General features: G+C 50.0%; 1 protein-coding gene across 6 annotated transcripts in view; it reads right to left on the reverse strand.

Annotated features, from left to right (window-relative positions):
• LOC140389529 (IgGFc-binding protein-like) overlaps window positions 1–14,580 on the reverse strand; it is a 266,128-nt gene extending 251,548 nt beyond the window's left edge. For all 6 annotated transcript variants that reach the window (XR_011934415.1, XM_072473722.1, XM_072473723.1 and 3 more), the window contains exon 1: window positions 14,491–14,580. Coding sequence is in view for 5 of the 6 variants with exons in the window: in XM_072473722.1 (XP_072329823.1) it covers window positions 14,491–14,573 (83 nt within the window). In the remaining variant the exon portion in view is untranslated. The remainder of the gene's footprint in view (window positions 1–14,490) is intronic.
• Window positions 14,581–21,590: the final 7,010 nt, after the last annotated feature.

Here is a 21,590-nt window from a genome sequence, read left to right on the forward strand (position 1 = left end):
ACCTTTATTCCCAACCAGGACCTTGGCAAATTTCAGGACATACACAGGGGAACCACTAAGAGTGTTGGGCACAACGCATGTAAATGTGGCTTATGCAGAGCAACTGGTTAGGCTGCCTTTAATGGTAGTGAAAGGTGTGGGGCCAAGCTTATTGGGACGAAACTGGCCAAAAGAGATCCAGCTGGATTGGGTAAACATTTTCCACCTGGAAAATGGCCACCTGAGCGAACTCCTATGCAAATACCCAGAGGTTTTCCGAGAAGGGCTCGGAACAATAAAGGGAGCAAAGGCGACCTTGCATGTAGATCCAGAGGCAGTCCCAAAATTCTACAAGGCCCGACGAGTACCCTTCGCATTAAGGCAGAAAGTCGAGATGGAAATAAAATGTTTAGAGCGTGAGGGAATAATAAAACCCATCCAGTTTGCAGAGTGGGCGGCACCCGTGGTGCCTGTCCTTAAGTCGGACGGCTCGGTCCGCCTTTGTGGAGATTTCAAACAAACGATTAACTGGACAAATACCCAATTCCCCGGATTGAGGATTTGTCTGCAAAGCTGGCTGAAGGACTCCTATTCTCAAAGCTGAGTATGAGCCACGCATACCTACAGCAGAAGCTGGACGAAGAATCCCAAAAATTCTCAACTATAAACACCCTGAAGGGCCTTTTTCAGTATACAAGATGACCCTTCGGGGTATCGTCAGCGTGTGCGATATTCCAGAGGACAATGGAGAATATATTGCAAGGGCTACCACAAGTCGCCATTTACCTGGACGACGTCCTCATTACAGGAAAAACAAAGGCAGAACACCTGCAAATCCTGGAGGAAGTCCTTGGGAGGTTTTCAGCAGTAGGCGTTCGCCTAAAGAGGGAGAAATGTGTTTTCCTAGCACCTCAAGTAACCTATCTGGGGGACAAGGTTGACAAATCAGGGCTACACCCTTTGGAGGATCGGGTGAGGGCGATTAAAGATGCCCCGGCTCCCACCACAATCCAGGAGTTAAGGTCTTTTTTAGGACTGATGACATATTATGGAAAGTTCATACAGAACAGAGTTTCCACCTTGGACCCCCTACACCAATTACTAAAAAAGGGGCAAGCCTGTGAGTGGTCCGCCCGCCAAGACAGGGCTTTCAAGAAGATAAAAGAACAGCTTTCCTCAGTGAACGGCTTGGCACACTACGGCCCCAGGAAAGAATTGGTGCTCACCTGCGACGCGTCTCCATATGGCGTTGGTGCAGTTTTGGCACACAGAGGGCAAAACGGACAGGAACGACCTATAGCGTTTGCTTCCAGGACACTGGCAGCAGCGGAACGGAAGTACGCCCAAATCGAAAAGGAAGGACTGGCTGTGATCTTCGCGGTGAAGAATTTCACCAGTACTTGTGCGGGCAGAAATTCACTATAATTACGGACCACAAGCCATTGCTGGCTTTGTTGAAAGAAGACAAAGCAACACCACCAACAGCTTCGGCCCGGATCCAACGCTGGGCCCTGCTACTGGCGGCGTACCAGTATCAACTGGAGCATCGGCAGGAACCCGGGTGGCAAACACCGATGCACTAAGCAGGCTGCCGTTACCGGACGCCCCACCATTAGTACCCAGAATAGAGGAAACGGTGGCGTTACATTTCCTGGACACCCTTCCAGTGGCCGCACCAAACATTTGTTTATAGACCCAAAGGGACCCGGTTTTATCAAAAATAAAACACATGGTGCTAACTGGGGAGATGGAAAGACCGGTCCAGGCGGAATTCCACCCTTACTGGAGCAGAAGAGAGCAGATCACCGTGGTAGACAGATCCTGCTGTGGGGGGCTCGAGTAATTGCTCCAAGTCAAGGCCGTCGAGCCATACTGGCTGAACCACATCATGGGCACCCTGGAGTCTCACAAATGAAGATGCTGGCCAGAAGCTATGTCTGGTGGCCGGGTCTGAACACAGACATGGCGGCATTGGTAGGTCGGTGCCAAGAATGCCAACAAGGGCAGAAGATGCCACCGGCAGCCCCGCTGCACCCATGGGAATGGCCGGGTAGACCATGGTCGCGACTTCATGCCGACCCGTTTCTGGGTTCAATGTTTTTTATAATAGTAGACGCCCATTCCAAATGGGCTGGCCGTCTACAAAATGAGCTCTGCAAATTCAACAACTACCATTGGAAAACTCCGCACCTCGTTCGCAATTCATGGTATCCCGGAGGTGTTAGTTTGGGATAATGGATCGGTTTTCACCAGCCAGGACTTCACAAAATTTATGAAGTCGAATGGCATTCGGCACACAAGGACGGCACCGTACCACCCGGCATCGAATGGTTTGGTGGAGAGAGACGTCCAGACTTTAAAAGTCGGGTTGAAGAAACAGTCAGCAGCATCATTGGACACCAAACTGTCGCGCTGGCTATTTGACTACAGAACAACCCCACATGCCACAACGGGAATAGCACCGGCGGAGCTACTCATGGGCAGATGACTCTGAACCCGGCTGAGTCTATTATTCCCGAATTTAGGTGGCAGAATAGAGCGACACCAAGCGGCCCAATGCAGGGCCCACGACAACACTCGCCGAGAAAGGCAGCTCAACACGGGTGAAAATTTATGGGTCAGAAATTATGCGAATGGCCCCACACGGGTAGCAGGAACAGTCAAGGCCGGGACAGGACCTGTGTCGTATGAGATACGTGTGGGAAAACATGTAGTAAAGAAACACCTGGACCAGGTGCGGGCCTCAGATTCGATCCTCCTCTGGGGCTGACTCAGACCAGCATACCAAGGACCGTGGAGAGTCCTCCCCGACAAACTATTCCCCCCCCCCCCTCCGACACCGCTGGTGAGGACATCGGACTCGGGTATGGACACCGTGGATGATGCCGCAGCTGTACCCCTGCCGCCGGAGGAAAGGGGTGGAGCGCCCCTCAGGTGCTCACATCGGGAAAGACGGGCGCCTCACCGTTGTCCACCCCCCCCCCCCCCCCCCCCCCCCGCCCCCACGTTGGAGTCCGAAGTGGAGGAGCCGGACCCGGCGCAAAAACGAAACAGGAGACCTGTGAGTCACGGGGGCCATGGGGGCTCCTCGGACTTTGGAGGGGAGGGGTGTAATGACTTGGCCAGGCCTTTGAGATTGGCCAATTAGAATATGAGTTCCCTGATTAGTGGGCCAATCAGGGAACCCCTTTCTGTGTATATCAGAGGGAGTGCCAGGTCCTCTGCACTCCCGGTGTAGACAGCAGACTGAATGGCCATGCTTGTTCAGCTGTTGGGTTTGTAAATAAAAGGAATGCTGGTGACGGACTTCTGCCTCCGTGGACTTATTACAATTTAGTTTTACAGTGGTCTCTGTCCTCTAAAGCCTTCTTTTCTGTATCCGTCTGTTTGCTCTCTGGGCCTGGAGGCAACATTTCGTGTTTTGAATGTGTGCAGTAAACTAACCTTTTTTTCATTCATCCTATCTCAAGTTTGTTTGGGGTTAATAATAGGAAATTGTGTCACAAAAACTGAAGGGTTGGGAATTATGTCACTGGGTTAGTAATCTAGATGTCCAAGTCATGCTAGGATTCAAATTCTGCCTTGACAGCTGATGATTCAATTAATAAATGTGCAACAAAAAGTTAAACTCAGTAATGGTGACTATGAAACTATTGTTGATCCTTGTAAAAAGCCATCTCGTTCACCAATGCCCTTTCGGGAAGGAAATATGCCATCCTTACCTGGTCTTGCCTACATGTGAGTCCAGGACCCCCAATAATGGATCAATCACACCAGTAATGTGGTTTACATGTGCCATGGGAAGTGACTGGGCCTGATCCCCCCCCCGCCCCCCACCCCGAGCCCTTACCTGAGACTGGCAGGGAGGTCTGCTCTGTACACCTTGGGAGATGACAAAATTGTGAGACCGGTCGTGATTCGCACCAGTTTTACCTCACTTCGATGTGAATGGACTTTCTTGAGGCATGGGATGATTCAGATGGAGAGGTCTGAAATTGAGATGTAAATGTATGTTCCTGATATTAAACCTTGAGAACCCATTAGATCACTAATTGGGGGGCGGGAGGGGGGGGGGGGCGGGTAGACAATCACATCATGCTTTTACGTCAGAAGGAAATGCAATTTGGACATTATGTAATATTCTGCTCTCGTCACCGATCCCGCCCAATGCAGTTCACTCTTGATTGCCTCTGAAATGGTGAAGCAAGTCACTCAGTTCAACTGCAATGAGGAATGGACAACAAACGCTGTCCTGGCCAGTCACACCCATATCCCACGTATAACTGAAGAAATCTGGAAGGACAAATCATTAGAAATCACCACTCGTCCATTAACTGGCTGAAGATCAGAAATTGTGTTTTGAATGCGATGCCTGTGTGTACTTGGGGATCCAGGGGAAAGGAATCTCAGAAGGCAAGCTTGAAACCCTGCGAGGTGGGCCATTCTTACAGCCAACCGGTGGGAACAACGTTTGAAGAGAATTCCGAGGCACGTTCTCCAAATCTGGAAATTGGAAACTGGCATAAGGTAAAATTATTGTTAGACTGGTTGGCTCGTAAGCCAGCATGGTAGCATTGTGAATAGCACAATTGCTTCACAGCTTCAGGGTCTCAGGTTCGATTCCGGCTTGGGTCACTGTCTGTGCGGAGTCTGCACGTCCTCCCCGTGTCTGCGTGGGTTTCCTCCGGGTGCTCCGGTTTCCTCCCACAGTCCAAAGATGTGCAGGTTAGGTGGATTGGCCGTGATAAATTGCCCTTAGTGTCCAAAATTGCCCTTAGTGTTGGGTGGGGTTACTGGGTTATGGGGATAGGGTGGACGTGTGGACCTTGGGTAGGTTGCTCTTTCCAAGAGCCGGTGCAGACTCGATGGGCCGAATGGCCTCCTTCTGCACTGTAAATTCTGTGATAATCTCTGATAATGTGCCAGACGTCCTCGTGGAATCTGCTTTGGCCGTATCTTTCATTTACTTTAGAGTGCGGTGTCTCTGACCATAGTTCGCCTGTTAATTCACATGTACCTCAAGCTTACCCTGAATATTAGAGTACAAGGTAGATATTGAAAATGTATGTAAAGATATTGCGAGGTGAATGAACACTGAATAATAAGAAATGATTCATAGCATGGAACAGAACAACTTATCTAATTATTGGACAAAGACGAACAAAACCTCCTAGTAACACTGCAATTCTAAATAGTTCCATAGTGGGCAACATTGGAGTTCTCAATAAGATATGGGGCGCGATTCTCTGTTGCCCGACCCCGATATTGTAATCAGCGATCGGGCGGAGAATCGCTGTTTACGACCGAATCGGGGACGGCGCCTGTTTTTGGACGCTCCGTCTCCTCAAAAACAGCATCATCGAGGAGTACTCCACACACCGTTGGGACGGCCTCAGGATGTCCTCCTGAAGGCCCTCCCCCGATGCTCCGCCCCCGATGGGCAGAGTTCCTGATGGCGCGGGACATGTGTGCTCTCAATTTTCGTGAACCCGGCATGACGGTTGCGGACTGTGTCCAGCGCCACCACAGTCGGGTGGGAGCCGTGCTGCTGGCCTGGGGGAGCTTCGTCGAGCGCTGGAGAGACAGGAGGGAGGTGGCCTGGGAGTGACGAGGGGGTTTCCAGGGAGGCACTCTCTGGCAGGTCGGGTCCCGCGCGGCCGGCTCCAAGTTGTACGGTGCGACCGCTGCAGGTCGTCGCCGGGCACACGCGCGGCCACGGACCTGGCAATTCTCCAGCCGTTTATATCGGGAAGGCCGTGTGTTTTATGTCGCGCAGCTGCTTGCCCCTCACCGGTCGGAGGATCGGTGCTCGGGCCTCGCTGATTTTTTTGGCGTAAAACCAGACACTTCCTCCGGACAGAGCCTCAAAATCGGAGAATCGAGCCCAAGGTCTTAATTGGCCCTAATAAACTTAAGCCCTGTGGCTGCCTTCATTTTTGTCACCAGATTTCTATTCTTCCTTTCTTTAAGACACTGATACATTTTTGCAATATACCACTTGTCACCTTAATCTCTTTCCGGTTACCATGAGCAAGTTGCCATTCTTCAACCAAGAGACCCCCCCTTTGGGAAACTGATGACATCAGGTGTGATTCTAGTTTTATGCTGCACCCAATTTCACTCGCTTGTGTGGAAAGCAGTATTGAGCAGGGTGCAAATCCGACATCCTGCCTAATTCAATCCCTTATCCGCTTGGGGACCTTGGTTAAAATTACGCCTCAAAATATAAACTGTGGATGGCAAAATTGTTGAACTCTGCCTTGCCCTCAATCATTACCCACACTGCCTCGCTTCCAGCTAGGGCCACTGGGGAGCAATCAAAAAGAAGCTCCGAAGCTGATTTTCTGCCATGTTTGGTATTGGCTCAGCCAATCTTGGTCTTAACCATCTGAACTGGAGCCAAATTTGTTTTTCTTTTTAAAAAAAAAAATATTTTATTGCAGGCATTTTGAATATATAGATAACAAAGACGAAAAACAGAAGACAACTGCGGCAACAGCAAACACCCTCCGAAATCTCCACCCCCCCCACTCTATCCATTCCACCCCCCTACCCACCAGTGCCTACCCCTCATATTTTAACTTTTAATCCAAACCCCCGGCCCAATTAGAAAACGAACCCCCCCCCCCCGCCCCGTCCAATAACCGACTCACCCTGGACACTGTCACGTGGCCCCTGTGTACCACTGTGAACTGAATGAGAATACATCTTGCACAAAATGAAGACACATTAACCCTCTGTAAAGATTCACTCCATACTCCAGCCCCCAAAGTCCCACCCTCCCACGTATACCTGACCTCCTCCACCGGAACACTCTCTCTCTTCAACTGCTCCCCATAAATGGGCGGCACGGTAGCACAGTGGTTAGCACTGTTGCTTCACAGCGCCAGGGTCCCAGGTTCGATTCCCGGCTTGGGCCACTGTCTGTTTGGAGTCTGCACGTTCTCCCCGGGTCTGCGTGGGTTTCCTCCGGGTGCTCCGGGTTCCTCCCACATGTCCCCAAAGACGTGCTGCTAGGTGAATTGGACATTCTGAATTCTCCCTCTGTGTACCCAAACAGGCGCCGGAATGTGGCGACTCGGGGATTTTCACAGTAACTTCATTGCAGTGTTAATTTAAGCCTCCTTGTGACAATAAAGTTTATTAATTATTATATGTCCGAGACCTTGCCCTCCCCTATTTCCTCCTCGGACAGGAGTTTGTTCTGCTGCGTTGGGGGGTGGGGGGGGGGGACGCTGGAAACGAAGGCACCTCCTTCCTCATAAAGTCCCTCACTTTCAGATACCTGAAACCATTCCCCTTCAGCCACTGGTACATCCCCTCCAGCTCCTCCAAGTCGGCAAACTTCCCTCCAACAAATAAATCCCGAAAATATTCTATCCCCACCTGCTGCCACCCCCCGGAACCCCACATTCAACCCTGCTGGGGCAAATCTATGGTCGCAAATTGGAGCCCGCAGGGACATGCCTTCCTGTTCTAAAATGCAGCCAGCAATAGGTCCACACCATCAATGCTGATACCACCACCGGGCTTGTGGAGTACCAGGCTGGCGAGAACAGAAAGGGTCCCAGCAATAATACACTCAAAGTGGCCCCTTTATACAAGGCCGCCTCCATCCGCACCCACATCGACCGCTCCTCCAACGCCTATTTCCTCACCATTGCAGTGTTGGCTGCTCAATACTAGTTTTGCAAGTTCAGCAACGCCAACCCCCACCCACCCCCCCCCCCACCATAGACGATTCCTCCCCAAGATAAATTTGTTGTCCTGATATCATTTTGAATGCTTCAGTAAGTTTGTGTGCATTATTCTGACATTTGTGGAAGAACTTGCAATAGGATTGATGGATTGAGTTGATCACAATTCAATGTTCTGATCTGGTCAGTAAATGAATGAACTTGCACCACTTAATTGTCTGTGTACTAGGAATATAGGAGCAGAAGGATGTCATCCCACACGTCAAGCGTGTTCAGCTTTTCAATTACGTCATGGTTGACCTGTATCTCAATCTCATTGACCAACCTTGGTCCCTTGTCTCATCTCACACAAATGTGATCAATTCCAGTTTTGAAATTGTCGATTGAGCACGAGCTTCAGCAGCTTTTTGGAGAAGAGAATTCCAAATTTCCATTGCCCTTCGTGTGAAGAGGTGCTTACCGACATTACCCCCACGTACCTCATTGGCACGAGGCTGGGAACTACAGCTCCCGGCACGCACTTGCCCAGGCCAGGGGCAGGCTACGCATGTGCTGCACAGCATTCTGGAGTTTTTGGGGTGCTTGCATGATGAGAATAAATAGATACGGCGCCAAAATCTGTATCGTGTGACTGGGAGCAGAGCACCATAATCAGAAAGAGTCTCAGACGGGGATGGGGAGAGGTCCTGGCTAAGAAGAAAGAGGAGGAGAGAAGAAGGCTCGAAGCAGAATCAGAGCTACGGTTGGTAGACCTTAATTGGGGAGGGCTCAGCAGAAGCCCTGGCAATCAAAGGAGGCAGAAGAGGGTAGGTAGGTGTCCCATGCTGCGGGCCATTGGGGTAAAGGTTCTCCTTTGGAGCAATGGTTTTCTGCTCGGCGAAATAAATATCTGAGGTCGTGCTTGTGAGTTGGTGCTGGAACGCAGACTCAGGAATCCAGGGGACCGGAGTCTTTGAGGACCAAATTGAAATCCTATGAAGTGGGCCATCGTTAAGGCCATTCGGGATAGAGCGACGTTTGGAGAGAATTCCAAGGAAAGATCTTCAAAGGAAACGGCTGGAAACCCTCAGGAGAGAGACAGAGATTGGTTGACTTACAGTGTTTATTGACACCTAGGTAAGTGTTGAGAAATCCGTGGAATCTGTCTTGGTCGTATCTGCCACATATTGTGCAACGTGCTGTGCTGTAACAGTTTCCCTGTCATTTCGCATGTACATTATAGTAATCATGAATGATAGAGTGTAAGATAGATATGCAAATTGCTTTATCGTTCTGACCTTTCATGACACCCTTGTCAGGAACAAAGGGCAGGAACTGCAAGTCCCAAAATTCTTCAGGCCCAAAAGAGTGTCCCAGGTAAGGGACAAAGACAGGGGACATAAGCAGGTTCCAGTTAAGTTAAGGAAAAGAGCATCAGAGAATAAAAATTATAATCATTTATTGTCACAAGTAGGCTTCAATGAAGTTACCGTGAAAAGCCCCTAGTCGCCACATTCCGGCGCCTGTTCGGGGAGGCTGGTACAGGAATTGAACCCGCGCTGCGGTTCTTGTTCTGCATTACAAGTCACTGTGCTAAACCAGCCCCTATTAGAAAACCAGCCCCTATTAGAGAAACCAGTGCTATTAGAGAAACCAGTTCCTATTAGAAAAAGGGCTTTAGGGAGCAGACTTTAAATGAGCAAGTGTCTTGAATCTCAAACCGTGGCTGCTTTAAATAAAGAATTACTCGTACCGAAATGGATTGTTCCAGAAATTAGGGTGTCTAATCCAGAACAATAAAATCTTAAACACCTCAATTCAATCTCCTCTTAATCTTCTATATTCAAGGAAATACGAACCTTGTCTATGCAACCTGGCCTTTTTTTCAGTTGTGGTTCATTAACACTCTTGTCTCAGAGTCAGAAAACTGTGGGTGTGGTCTTCCCAAAAGGGAACAAAGTCCTCGAGCGAGCGCGTTTAGCCGCGTGTTTCCTGGTACTCGCAGTGCCGACAAACATGTGGCTATTCAACGCTACTCATGTAGCATAAGGGGCAAAGGCCGCACATAGCCCCATTTATTACAGCGGTGAGCTCTGCTCGCTGGAACTCCCCGTTGTAGCGAGAGATTGGGATCCCGATCTCCGAGGCCCAGAAAAACAAATCCCCACCTCCCCGCGCCCAAACACAACATGGGAGGGTTCCCTGGCACCCAGCACCCACATCGGGTAACCCCAGCCTGATCACGCGTGTGCAGAAATGCCAGCCTGGCACCTTGGCAGTGCCAACATGGCACCCTGGCAATGCCCCTGGCAGCTGGCAGTGCCACCTGGGCACCTTGGTAGTGCACCCAGGTGGCACAGCCAGGGTACCCAGGTGGGAACAGTAGTGCCAAGATACCACCCTGCCTGAAGGGAATGCAGCTGCGGTCCCGTTGGCGACCCCCACAAGTGCCGTTCCGTCTCATCCCCGTACCAAACGGCGCTCGCCCGAGATCCCCGAGGTGAAGGGATTGAATCCCAAAGCCTCAGGTACGTTAGGGATCTGCACATTAGAGTAAGTCTTACTGCCTCGCTCTAATATGCAGATTTGCTGAAAGGTGATTGTGTTGAATCTCGCGAGGCGTTGCAAGCTGGGTCGATCCCACAATAATCAATCTGATAATCAATCCCACACCATCGGCCCCGTACCGGCTATTAACGATGGGACCTCAGTTTTAATCCTAATCTGAAAGATGTCACCTCCAACGGTACAGCACTCCCTCAGCGCTCCGCTGGATAGTCAGCCTTGGTTTTTGCACTCAATCCCTGGATTTGCACCGGAACCTGGAATCTTGCGACAGCAGGCACAAGAACTGCCACATGATCAAAAGGTTAAGGTTCATCCTGTTCGCTTCTTACTCTTCTAGTCATCAGGATCCAGATGTCTCAGTGCATGAATCATAAAAGGACTATTGAGCAGGTACAGAAAGTGTAGAGCGTACCCCGGCCGGCACCGCACTGGCACCAATGGCGCCGATTCTGCGTTCTCCGGTGTCGGGGGGCGTTGCGCGATTTGCGCCCGGCCCAGCGATTCTCCAGTACGGCGTGGGCTGAGAGAATCCTGCCCAGGATGTTTCCTTGTGTCAGAGAATTTTGAACTAGGGGTCATTTTTTAAAAATAAGGAGTCACTCATTTAAGACAGAGATGAGAAAAAATTATTTCTCCTGAGTTTTTGGAACTCTCTTCCTCAAGAAGCAGTCTTTGGGTGGAATTTCCCCCTTGGTTTTTCAGATGCCAGGCTCTGATTGAACAGTGGAGCGTATCTCTGCACACGCTCTGTCGAGTTTTCAGGCTAGATCTTGAGCCACTCTAACTAAAACAAAAGACGACGTGGTTTCTGCAGGGTGGGGCCTGATATGGCCAGCAATACCAGCTCCATAGAGATCGGGTGCCAACTTTAAAGGGTGCCCTGAACAGAACTGAGGTCACACTTCACCACCCCCCCACCCCCCAGCAGCGCCCCTCCCTCCCCCCCCCAGCCACACAGGTATCGGGGCTTCTCCCCCCTATCCCACAATTATCAGGGGCTCGCCCAACAACCCCGGCCACGGCACAATTATCAAGGGCCCTTCCCCCCCCCCACCTCCACCTCACAACCACCATGGCTGTATCGCTAGTGCTCCACCGCACATGGCTACATCCCCTCCATCAATGCCAGGTTCCTCCGCCTCATTGCCAGATCCACCAATCACTCCCAAGTTCCTCGCTTCAAAGGCCTTGGCGCTCTCCGCTCACACCACAGATAATGAGAACATCCCCCTAGTTGGGCTCTCCAGAGGCCCTGCCCCAGCACTGGCCCAGCACAGCTCAGCACAGGTTGACATTGTCAGGTTGGCACAACCTGGCAGTGCTGGGGGCAGTGACAAGGCACTGCCTGGGCATGGCCCCCTCCCTCCAGGGGCTGTACCTATCTTGGAACCTTGGTGGGATCTCCTCAACTGTTTACTGTCTTCATAAAGTTGTTGCAAATGTCGCCAACGTGACTTCACACTGCCGAGATTTGAATATTCAGGGTCAAGTAGGCCTGTCAATTATATGCAGATTCATTAAAATATATGTAAATGAGGTTCCCGTCCTTTCGGGGTGCTCATTACATGAGGAAAACCCCCAGTAGGGAAGAGCGTTGGGAACCACAGGTCATATGTCACCTCTTCTTCCCAATACACACTCCACTCACCATACACATGGCTCAAATTAATCAGATTTCCCAAATTTTATTTTCTGAAACAAATCTGTCCAATGGACACAATACATTTAGGTTTTGGAGAACCTTTATGGTAGTTCTCATTCTAGGGTGCACCTGTACTATTAGCACAGATGATGATCCTTACACTAATAATCTACATAATGTTTTACAAACTAAAGTCTAGAATTTACAAAGTCGAATGTTGGTATTCGATTGACCTGACTTTAAGTGTACGGTTCTGAAAGATTTGAACAAAACCATTCATGTGTTATGAGCCAGGGTTTAGAGAACCCCAAAGTGTATCATGGAGTTCACCTGACCCACAACTTTTACTAGATTGTGGTATGGGCGGCACACGGCCCACTCTACAGGTGTGGGACAGCAGAAATGGACCAGTATTTTTTAAAGCAAAACAATGTTTAATCTATGAACTCAAGTTAACCTTTTTAAAACATACAGTGAACATCTTAGCGACCATTAATTCAAATACAACCCCCAAAGATTACAACACTAAGTAATCCTTTAAGCTTTCCATTTAAGATCCATACATGCAAAACACCTTTTACCAGAAGCACATCAGGTTAAAGTCACTACTGTTATTAGTTTTAAATCACCAGGATCGATTTACAGTCTTTAGATTACAGAGACTCTAATGCACCTTCAGGCTGTGACTGCAGCTATCCAGCTCTGAAAACGAAACTAAAACACACCCTGCAGCAAACAGCCTGAAACGAAAGTAAAAAGCTGACAGACAGCCCAGCTCCACTGTCTGACATCACTGCAGTAATAAACGCCCATTTCTTAAAGGTACTCTCACTACAGATATTTATATACACACCCCATTTATAAACACCCATTTCTTAAAGGTCCTCTCACATAACACATGTAACGCAAGCATTCAGCTGCTGATTGCTTCTAATAATTTAAAGATTTTTAACTTTTGTTCCATTTGGAAAGTTTGTCTGAACATTATTCGGAAGGAGGTCTCGAATCAAGTCTTTAGGATGGTCAGACCTGCGTCTGGCTCTTGACCCTTCTCCTTCAATAAGGCCTGCCCAATTCGCATCATTCATTGGTATCAATTCACTTTCCACTTGTACATTCCACTGATCCTATAAATTATGAAACAGTGAGGTGATGAAGAACATCAGGAAACATCCCTTAAATGTGCCTTCCAATTCTAGACATTGAGAATTGTATTTTGATTAAAAATCTATCAATCATCATTGTAACTGGCTGTGAGTGGAGGACCCCGTGATCAATACCCATTCCAGGTGTGAAAGGAATATGAAAACAGTTGATCAATCCGGGAGTTAGAAGTACGATTCACCTCTCAGCTCCTGTTTTTGGCATGCTTTTAATGCCTTGATAGTCTGGGGAAGAATGATGCAACTGGCAGTAGACAATGACTGCAAATTTGCGACTCATTGAAGAACATCAGCATTATGAAGAATCGTAGAATCTCTACAGTGCAGAACGAGACTATTCAGTCCATCGGGTCTGCACTGACCCTCTGAAAGAACACTCTACCTAGGCCCACTCCCCTGCAACCCCACATAACCTTTGGACACTAGCAGACAATTTAGCATGTCCAATCCTCCTAATCTGCACGTCTTTGGATTATAGGAGGAAACTGGAGCACCCGGAGATAACCCACGCAGACACGGGGAGAAAGCGTAAAGTCCACACAGTCACCCAAGGCTGGAATTGAACCCGGGTTCTGGAGCTGTGAGGCAGCAATGACACCAAAACAAAGCAAAGATGGAGATATAAAGGTGTACTGATTGTTTGTGTTACTCAATGAGTATTGATGTGGAGATGCTGGCGTTGGACTGGGGTGGGCACAGTAAGAAGCCTTACAACACCAGATTTATTTGGAATCACTAGCTTTCGGAGCGGAGCTCCTTCATCTCTATGAGTATTCCCGTACAGAAAGAGGATTTACACCAGGGTTTGGTCCTGGCACACGCTGTACAATTGTGTTTGGTGGGAGTAATGAGTTGCGAACGGGCATCAATTCCAACGTCAGCATCAATGGATTGTGCGAGATGGAGGAAGGGTCCTCCTGCCCAGCTATTGAAATTTCTCACCAGGATGGAGAAGGGACAGAGAACAGACATTCCCAACCACTACCAGACCGTGTGACTTGTCATTTTTGAGCACCAATTCCTATATGAGGGTGGGGACATTCAGAAAGGATTCTTGGTCCTGATCAACTATCCAGCTCCTCTTACTGTGAGTGTACATGTGGTGGCAATGGGATCAGATTTGGCTGTGATGTATGGACTCAATCCCCCCCCTCTATCCCCCCATCCCAAACTCTCTCTCCAACCTGCTTACTGCTCCCCCTGTATCATTTCTCAGCCATGAGCAGTGGTGCATATAAAAGCAAAATACTGTGGAAGCTGTCAGTCTAAAAGTAAAACAGAAAATGCTGGATAAACTCAGCAGGTCTGGCAGCAGCTGTGGAGCGAGAAACACGGTTAACGTTTCGTGTCAGTACGACCCAAGGTCTGTGTGAGTTTATCCAGAATTTTCTGTTTTATTGTGGTGATACATTATTGCGAGACAATTAAACAGCAAATGAAAAGGCAATTAAAGTCAACTTACCTTTTCCTTAATGTTGTGGCTTTCAAAAACTGCACTTCGACTATCAATGGCAGTAGGAAAATTAAGCGTGCCATGATCAACATATTCCCAATCTGATCCAGGCGTGCAGTTTCATACCTGGCTGCTGCACCTACTCTGCGGGAATGATTATGTCTGCTGAAGTTGCTGAATACATAACAGCAATAGATCAAGTGGCAATAAAATGGGAAAATCCCTCCATCACCAATCAGTTTATGAGCAGCCTATCTAACCTTTGACCTGCTAACTGGCAAAGGACCATTTCCAACTGTTTCACGAAGTGTTTCATCCCATTTGGGCCACAGTTTTCCTGATGCACTTTTAATATAACCATGCCATGCACCAGAATTAGGAGCAGGAGCAGGCCACTCGGCCCCTCGAGGCGGCTCCATCATTCAATAAGATCGGGGCTGATCTGATTGTAACCTCAACCCCACACTCCCGCCTATCCCCAATAACCCTGAGACCCCCTGTTTATCAAGAGTCTATCTAGCTCCGCATTGAAGGTATTCAAGGATTCTGCTTCCACCGCCTTTTGAGGAAAAGAGTAAAACAAAACTCACGATCCTCTGAGAGAAAACATTTCGCCTCATTCTTTCCCAAATGGGCGACCCTCAATTTTTAAACAGTGGCCCCTACGACTAGATTCTCCGACCAAGAGGAGAAAATTCTCCTGCTCTTCTTCAAAATAGTGCTTTGGTATTTTTTACACCCACTCCTGAGGGCAACCAGAGGCCGTAGTTTAACAATTCATCTGAAAGACAGTGGGCAGGATTCTCCCTTCCCCAACTATGTGTTTCTCAGTGGCAAGTACGCCCTCCTCGAGTGGTGGAATTCCCTACTTAGTGTCAATGGGATTTCCCATTGAAGCCACCCACCGGAAAATCCATGGGTGGGTGTGCGGTACGGACGTAAAAACAGAATCCCAATGGCAGGAGATTAAACATTTCCATCGTTAATATTTCTGAATAATAATAATAAACCTCACGAGTGGGCTCACATTAACACTGCAATGAAGTTACCGTGAAAAGCCCCCAGTCGCCACACTCCGGCACCTGGTTGAGTACACGGAGGGAGAATTCAGAATGTCCAATTCACCTAACAGCACGTCTTTCGGGACTGTGGGAGGAAACCGGAGCCCCCGGAGGAAATCCACGCAAACACGGGAAGAACGCGCAGACTCGCCACAGACAGTGACCCAAGCCGGGTGCTGTGAAGCAACAGTGCTAACCACTGTGCTACTGTGCTGCCAAAAGGGACATACTGTCGAAGCTGTTCATCTTACACAATCAGGACAGATGCAAGAATATCAAACTTCAAAGAGAGCAACAGTTTATACTCTATGAGGAGTGGGTGCCAATTGGTATCAGTTGGTGCTCCCTTTAAAATTTGGTATTCTTTTATCTGTTCTGATGAGTGCAAGTATGCCTCTTTTTCAGCAAAACTCAAGTTCTGTACCACCAAAAGACTATTTGTAATTTTCTTCAATTCTGATTAAAGACCATTGACCTGAAACATTTATTCCATTTGCCCCCCACAGATGCTGTTTAACCTACTGAATGTTTTGAACATTTTCTGATTTAATTTCAATTTTCCAGCACCTGCAATATCTGTACTTGAAGCCATGACTCAGAACCCACTAACACATGGTTTAATCTATTTATTGTGAGAATAGCAATCCATTTTTATTGCTAGTTTGCTTCCCCCCCCCCCAATCAGAATTTTATGGACAGGAAAACTTGATGCCATTCAGGTTTACTCCAAAGCTTAGAGTTACCAACCTGGTCACATCTTCATTGTCTCCTATTTATTCTGATCCTGGTTAAGAAGCAAAAGATTTCCAAGTTTGCTTCACATCAGATACGGAAAACACATAAAGATCTGTGGAAGTAAATAGAGGCCTTTGGACCTGGGTGTTAAGATGTGGGTGAAAAATTCCACGTACAGCCCGAAAGACAAATGAGGAGGTAGCTGAAGTTGCAAGAGCGAGAAGAATGCTAAAAGGTGACATCCAGAGAGATGTCAGAATTTTGGCCATTTGATCAGAGCTGAGATCTCTTTGAGAGGGCAAAGAGGAGGGCAGCGGATAGAGGGGCCAACCCAAGGTGTGGTGGATGACGGACATCGGCAAGTTGTTGCAGACGAGCTACAGTGGGTGAGTGAGGATGACGCAAGGCAGATAAGTGTGCCACACCCTGACAGCACATCTCCAGCGAGGAGTAGGTACAGGCAGAACAGGACAGGATACGAGTAGATTATTCAGTCCCACACTTCCAGTGGGAAGGATGCATGGGACGGAGAACCTTGGCTGCAAAACAACTTGCATTTATATAGATCATCTAACACAGGAAGATATCCCAAGAGGTTTTGCAGGAGCTTTGATAGACTAAATTCAACACCAAGTCACATCAGAAGATATTAGAGCAGTTAAGAGATTGTTTTTGTGGTAGAATGGCCACTTTTGCGGGTTTCATGGTTCACGTGACCGGCTCGGGGCCAATCGCATGGGAGCGTGCAAACCCCGGCCAATGGGAAGTTTGCATGGGGCATTGGGAGCAGTGTGTACCAGGGAGCTGGATTAAAGACCTGGGGCGGGATTCTCCGACCCCCCCCCCCCCAACCGGGTCGGAGAATCGCCGGGGGCTGGCGTGAATCCCGCCCCCGCCGGGTCGGAGAATCGCCGGGGGCTGGCGTGAATCCCGCCCCCGCCGGTTGCCGAATTCTCCGGCACCGGATATTCGCCGGGGGCGGGAATCGCGCCGCACCAGTTGGCGGGCCCCCCCCCCCCGGCGATTCTCCGGCCCGCGATGGGCCGAAGTCCCGCTGCTGGAATGCCTGTCCCGCCGGCGAGGATCAAACCACCTCTCTTACCGGTGGGACAAGGCGGCGCAGGCGGGCTCCGGGGTCCTGGGGGGGGGGGCGGGATGATCTGGCCCCGGGGGGTGCCCCCACGGTGGCCTGGCCCGCGATCGGGGCCCACCGATCCGCGGGCGGGCCTGTGCCGTGTGGGCACTCGTTTCCTTCCGCCTTCGCCACGGTCTCCACTATGGCGGAGGCGGAAGAGACCCCCTCCAGACCCTCATTGATCTGTCTGAGCACAATGGCTTGGATTCTTTGGGGAATGACGATTCTATCTAGTTTAAGAAGGATCCCCTCGACAACTGTTAACTCGTCCTTAACGTTGAAGAACTGGGGGCACTGCCCCTTTTGCTAGCCATGGGCGAGGTGTTGCATCACGCGCTGCAGTAGAGGATCTTTGGCAGTTTCTTCGCGTATCTGGACAACTCATTCATCAGTGGCTGGGAGGTTGCTGGCACACAACTGCACCTGTGCCTCGATGTGGCGAATGAAGTCGCCCGGTTCACACGGCGTGGTGATGGATCAGGATATGACATCCGCGACGATCAGCTCCTTGCCTGGTGCATAGACGAGGTCAAAGTCATATCGGCGGAGACGAAGAAGAATTCGCTGCAACCGAGGTGTCATGTCATTTAAATCCTTCTGGATTATGTGGACTAAAGGCCTGTGGTCTTTTTCCACCATGAACTTCGGCAGACCCTATACGCAGTCATGAAACCTGCCTATTCCTGTCAGGAGACCCAGACACTCCTTTTCGATCTGGGCATACTGATGTTCGGTCAGAGTCATGGCCCTGGAGGTCCTTAGTGTTGGGTGGGGTTACTGGGTTATGGGGATAGGGTGGAGGTGTTGACCTTGGGTAGGGTGCTCTTTCCAAGAGTCGGTGCAGACTCGCTGGGCCGAATGGCCTCCGTCTGCACTGTAAATTCGATGATAATCTATGATATGCCACTGGAACCCAGGACGAGGAATTGTCTCGCTGGAGGAGCACCGCCCCAAAGCTGTCCTGGCTTGCGTCTGTGGATATTTTGATATCCTTGGTTGGGTCAAAGAACGCCAGTACTGGGGCTGTGGTGATCTTCGCCTTCAGCTCAAGCCACTCTGCTTGATGTGCAGGAAGCCACTGGAACACTGTCGACTTTTTAACGAGATGCCGGAGGGCCTGGTGTGGAATGCCATTTTGGGAATGAATTTTCCGAGAAGATTTACCATCCCGAGGAAGCGGAGGACCGCCTTTTTGTCCTCTGGTGTCTTCATGGCATTGATTGCCAGCACCTTGTCGGCGTCAGGTTGCACACCTTGCTGTGAAATGTGGTCACCCAGAAACTTGATAGCGGACCGCCCAAACGAGCATTTGGCCCTGTTGAGCTGGAGGCCATTTTCATGAATCCTCTGGAAAGCCTGTTTGAGGTGAGCGATGTGATCCTCGGGCATCGTGGACCAGATGATCACATTGTCCACATAGACTCGCACCCCCTCGATGCCCTCCATCATTTGCTCCATTATGCGATGAAATACTTCGGAAGCTGATATGATACCAAAAGGCATGCGGTTGTAGCAATACCTGCCGAATGGAGTGTTAAAAGTGCACAGCTTCCGACTGGACTCGTCCAGCTGAATTTGCCAGAAGCCACGGGAGGCGTCCAGCTTGGTAAAGAATTTGGCGTGAGCCATCTCACAGGTCAATTCTTCACGCTTCGGGATCGGGTAATGCTCTCGCATGATGCTGTGATTCAGGTCTTTGGGATCAATGCAAATGCGGAGTTCGCCAGAGGGTTTCTTGACGCAGACCATGGAGCTGACCCAGTCTGTGGGTTCCGTGACCTTTGAGATGATGCCCTGGTCTTGGAGCTCTCGTAGCTGCGTTTTCAGATGATCTTTGAGAGGAGCCGGCACCCGGCGTGGTGCATGGATGACTGGGGTGGCATTAGGCTTGAGCAATATCTTGTAGCGATATGGGAGTGTGCCCATCCCATCAAACACACTGTGGTATTGTGTGAGAATGTCTTCTATCTCAGCCTGGAGATTCGCATTAGGCGAGGCCGTCGCCGATGTCGAGGACATGGCATGGACTCGCTGTACCAGATTTAGGAGTTTGCATGCACGAGAACCGAGCAGGGATGCCTTGTCAGGCCGGACGATCTCGAATCTCAACGTCGCCTTGATTGCCTTCTGAGAGACACCTAGCTGACACGACCCACTGGCAGCTATGGCATTACCATTGTAGTCAAGGAGCTGGCAGGCTGGTGGAAGAATGCTAGGTTGGTGTCGGATGCTGTCGAGGTCCGACTGTGATATGAGGTTCGCAGATGCTCCAGTGTCCAATTTAAATCGAATGCGAGACTGATTGACCGTGACGACGGCACACCACTCGTCGTCAGGATCCACACTGAGGATCGAAAGGCGGTTAGCAGGCACGGTAGAGACCAATTCGCGTGTGGTGATGATGCTCACCCGATATGGAGACTCGAGGCAGTCAGCATCGGGGTCCGTTGGGCTGTCTGGATCAGAATCCTGCATGCCTTGTTGTACGCAGCGGACACGTCTGCGCTGCTGCGGGGATCGCTGGCTGTTGTTACGGTGGAGCGGACCTGCAGAAGGCCGCGGAGTGGCCAGGCTTTCCACACTGTAGACATAGCCTGCCTTTGGCTGGACATTGCCGCTTTAAATGGGTGGAGCCACAATTCGGACATGTCATGCCGCTGACGTCAGCACGTTCTGTGCGCCATCGCGCATGCGCAGTGCGGTCGGCCAAGGTTTGCGCATGCGCCTCAGTGTCTTTGGCCTCATAGTCCACCCGGTCGTGGCGCGCATGCGTGGGGACCCGAGAAAAGCGCGCGAAATGGCCACTCTCCTCGATGCTCGGGCCTTGCATTTTCACTATGGCCTGCACCCTTTCTGCCTCGTGGGAGGCCAGTTTTGCAGTTTCTGCCGCCCTGATGCGGGAGTAGCGATTTCTGGCATGCTCATGGACAACGCATGTTTCGATGGCGACGGAGAGAGTCAACTGTTTGATTTTGAGGAGCTGCTCCCGCAGGGAGTCGGACTGGACCCCGAAAACGATCTGATCCCGGATCATGGAATCAGTCATCGAGTCATAATTACAGGACTGCGCTAGGATACAGAGATGAGTCAAGAAGGACTGAAAAGGTTCATCCTTACCCTGAAGCCTCTGTTGGAAGATGTACCGTTCAAAGTTCTCATTCATCTCAATGTCGCAGCGGCTGTCGAATTTCAGCAGAACTGTCTTGAACTTCGTCTTGTCTTCGCCATCGGCAAACATAAGTGAGTTATAGATGTGGATGGCGTGATCCCCCGCAGTCGACAGGAACAGCGCGATCTTTCTGGCATCCGATGCTGCCTCGAGGTCGGAGGCCTCGATGTACAGGAGGAACTTTTGTTTGAAGACTTTCCAGTTGGCGCCGAGGTTGCCGGAGATCCGGAGTTGCGGAGGAGGCTGGATCCTTTCCATGCCGCTGGATGGCTGCTTGCTGGTCGTTGCAGATGCCCTCGAGGTAGGTTTGTTAGGATTAATAGCACTCTGGTACCATGATGTGTTAAGTAAGTTGGTTCAACGTTGACTGCAACTGGATGCAGTGAAACTAGAAACAGGCTTCTGACACAGGAGATGGTCCAACACTGTATTATTGAACTTGCTGATTGCTGTACATCGTCTGCTGTGAGCTGACACTCTATCAATCTAACTGAGAACCTCCTACTGGCTTGACCAGACTAACTCTCTACCTCATGGTGATAGTGCTCACTGGCTTGTGCACTCTGACTATCTCAGTAGCTGTGTCCTGTAGAGAGAGCGAGAGTCTTAATGCCCTGTGTGCTTTATAGTGGTGGTGTCCTGTCTGGTGACTGGTTGTTATGTGTCGTGTGTGTTCATTGGTTATCCTGTGTGTCAATCACTGCCTGTCTGCATCTCATTATATACATGAATGGATATTATGACACTGTCTACACCGGGAGTGCAGAGGATCTGGCACTCCCTCTTATATACACAGAAAGGGGTTCCCTGATTGGCCCACTAATCAGGGAACTCATATTCTAATTGGCCAATCTCAAAGGCCTGGCCAAGTCATTACACCCCTTCCCTCCAAAGTCCGAGGAGCCCCCATGGCCCTCGTGACTCACGGGTCTCCTGCTTCGTTTTTGCGTCGGGTACGGCTCCTCCACTTCGGCCTCCAACGTGGGGGGGGGGGGGGGACAACAACGGT

This window comes from Scyliorhinus torazame, chromosome 14, assembly GCF_047496885.1.
Source record: "Scyliorhinus torazame isolate Kashiwa2021f chromosome 14, sScyTor2.1, whole genome shotgun sequence".
Classification (NCBI taxonomy): Eukaryota; Metazoa; Chordata; class Chondrichthyes; order Carcharhiniformes; family Scyliorhinidae; genus Scyliorhinus; species Scyliorhinus torazame.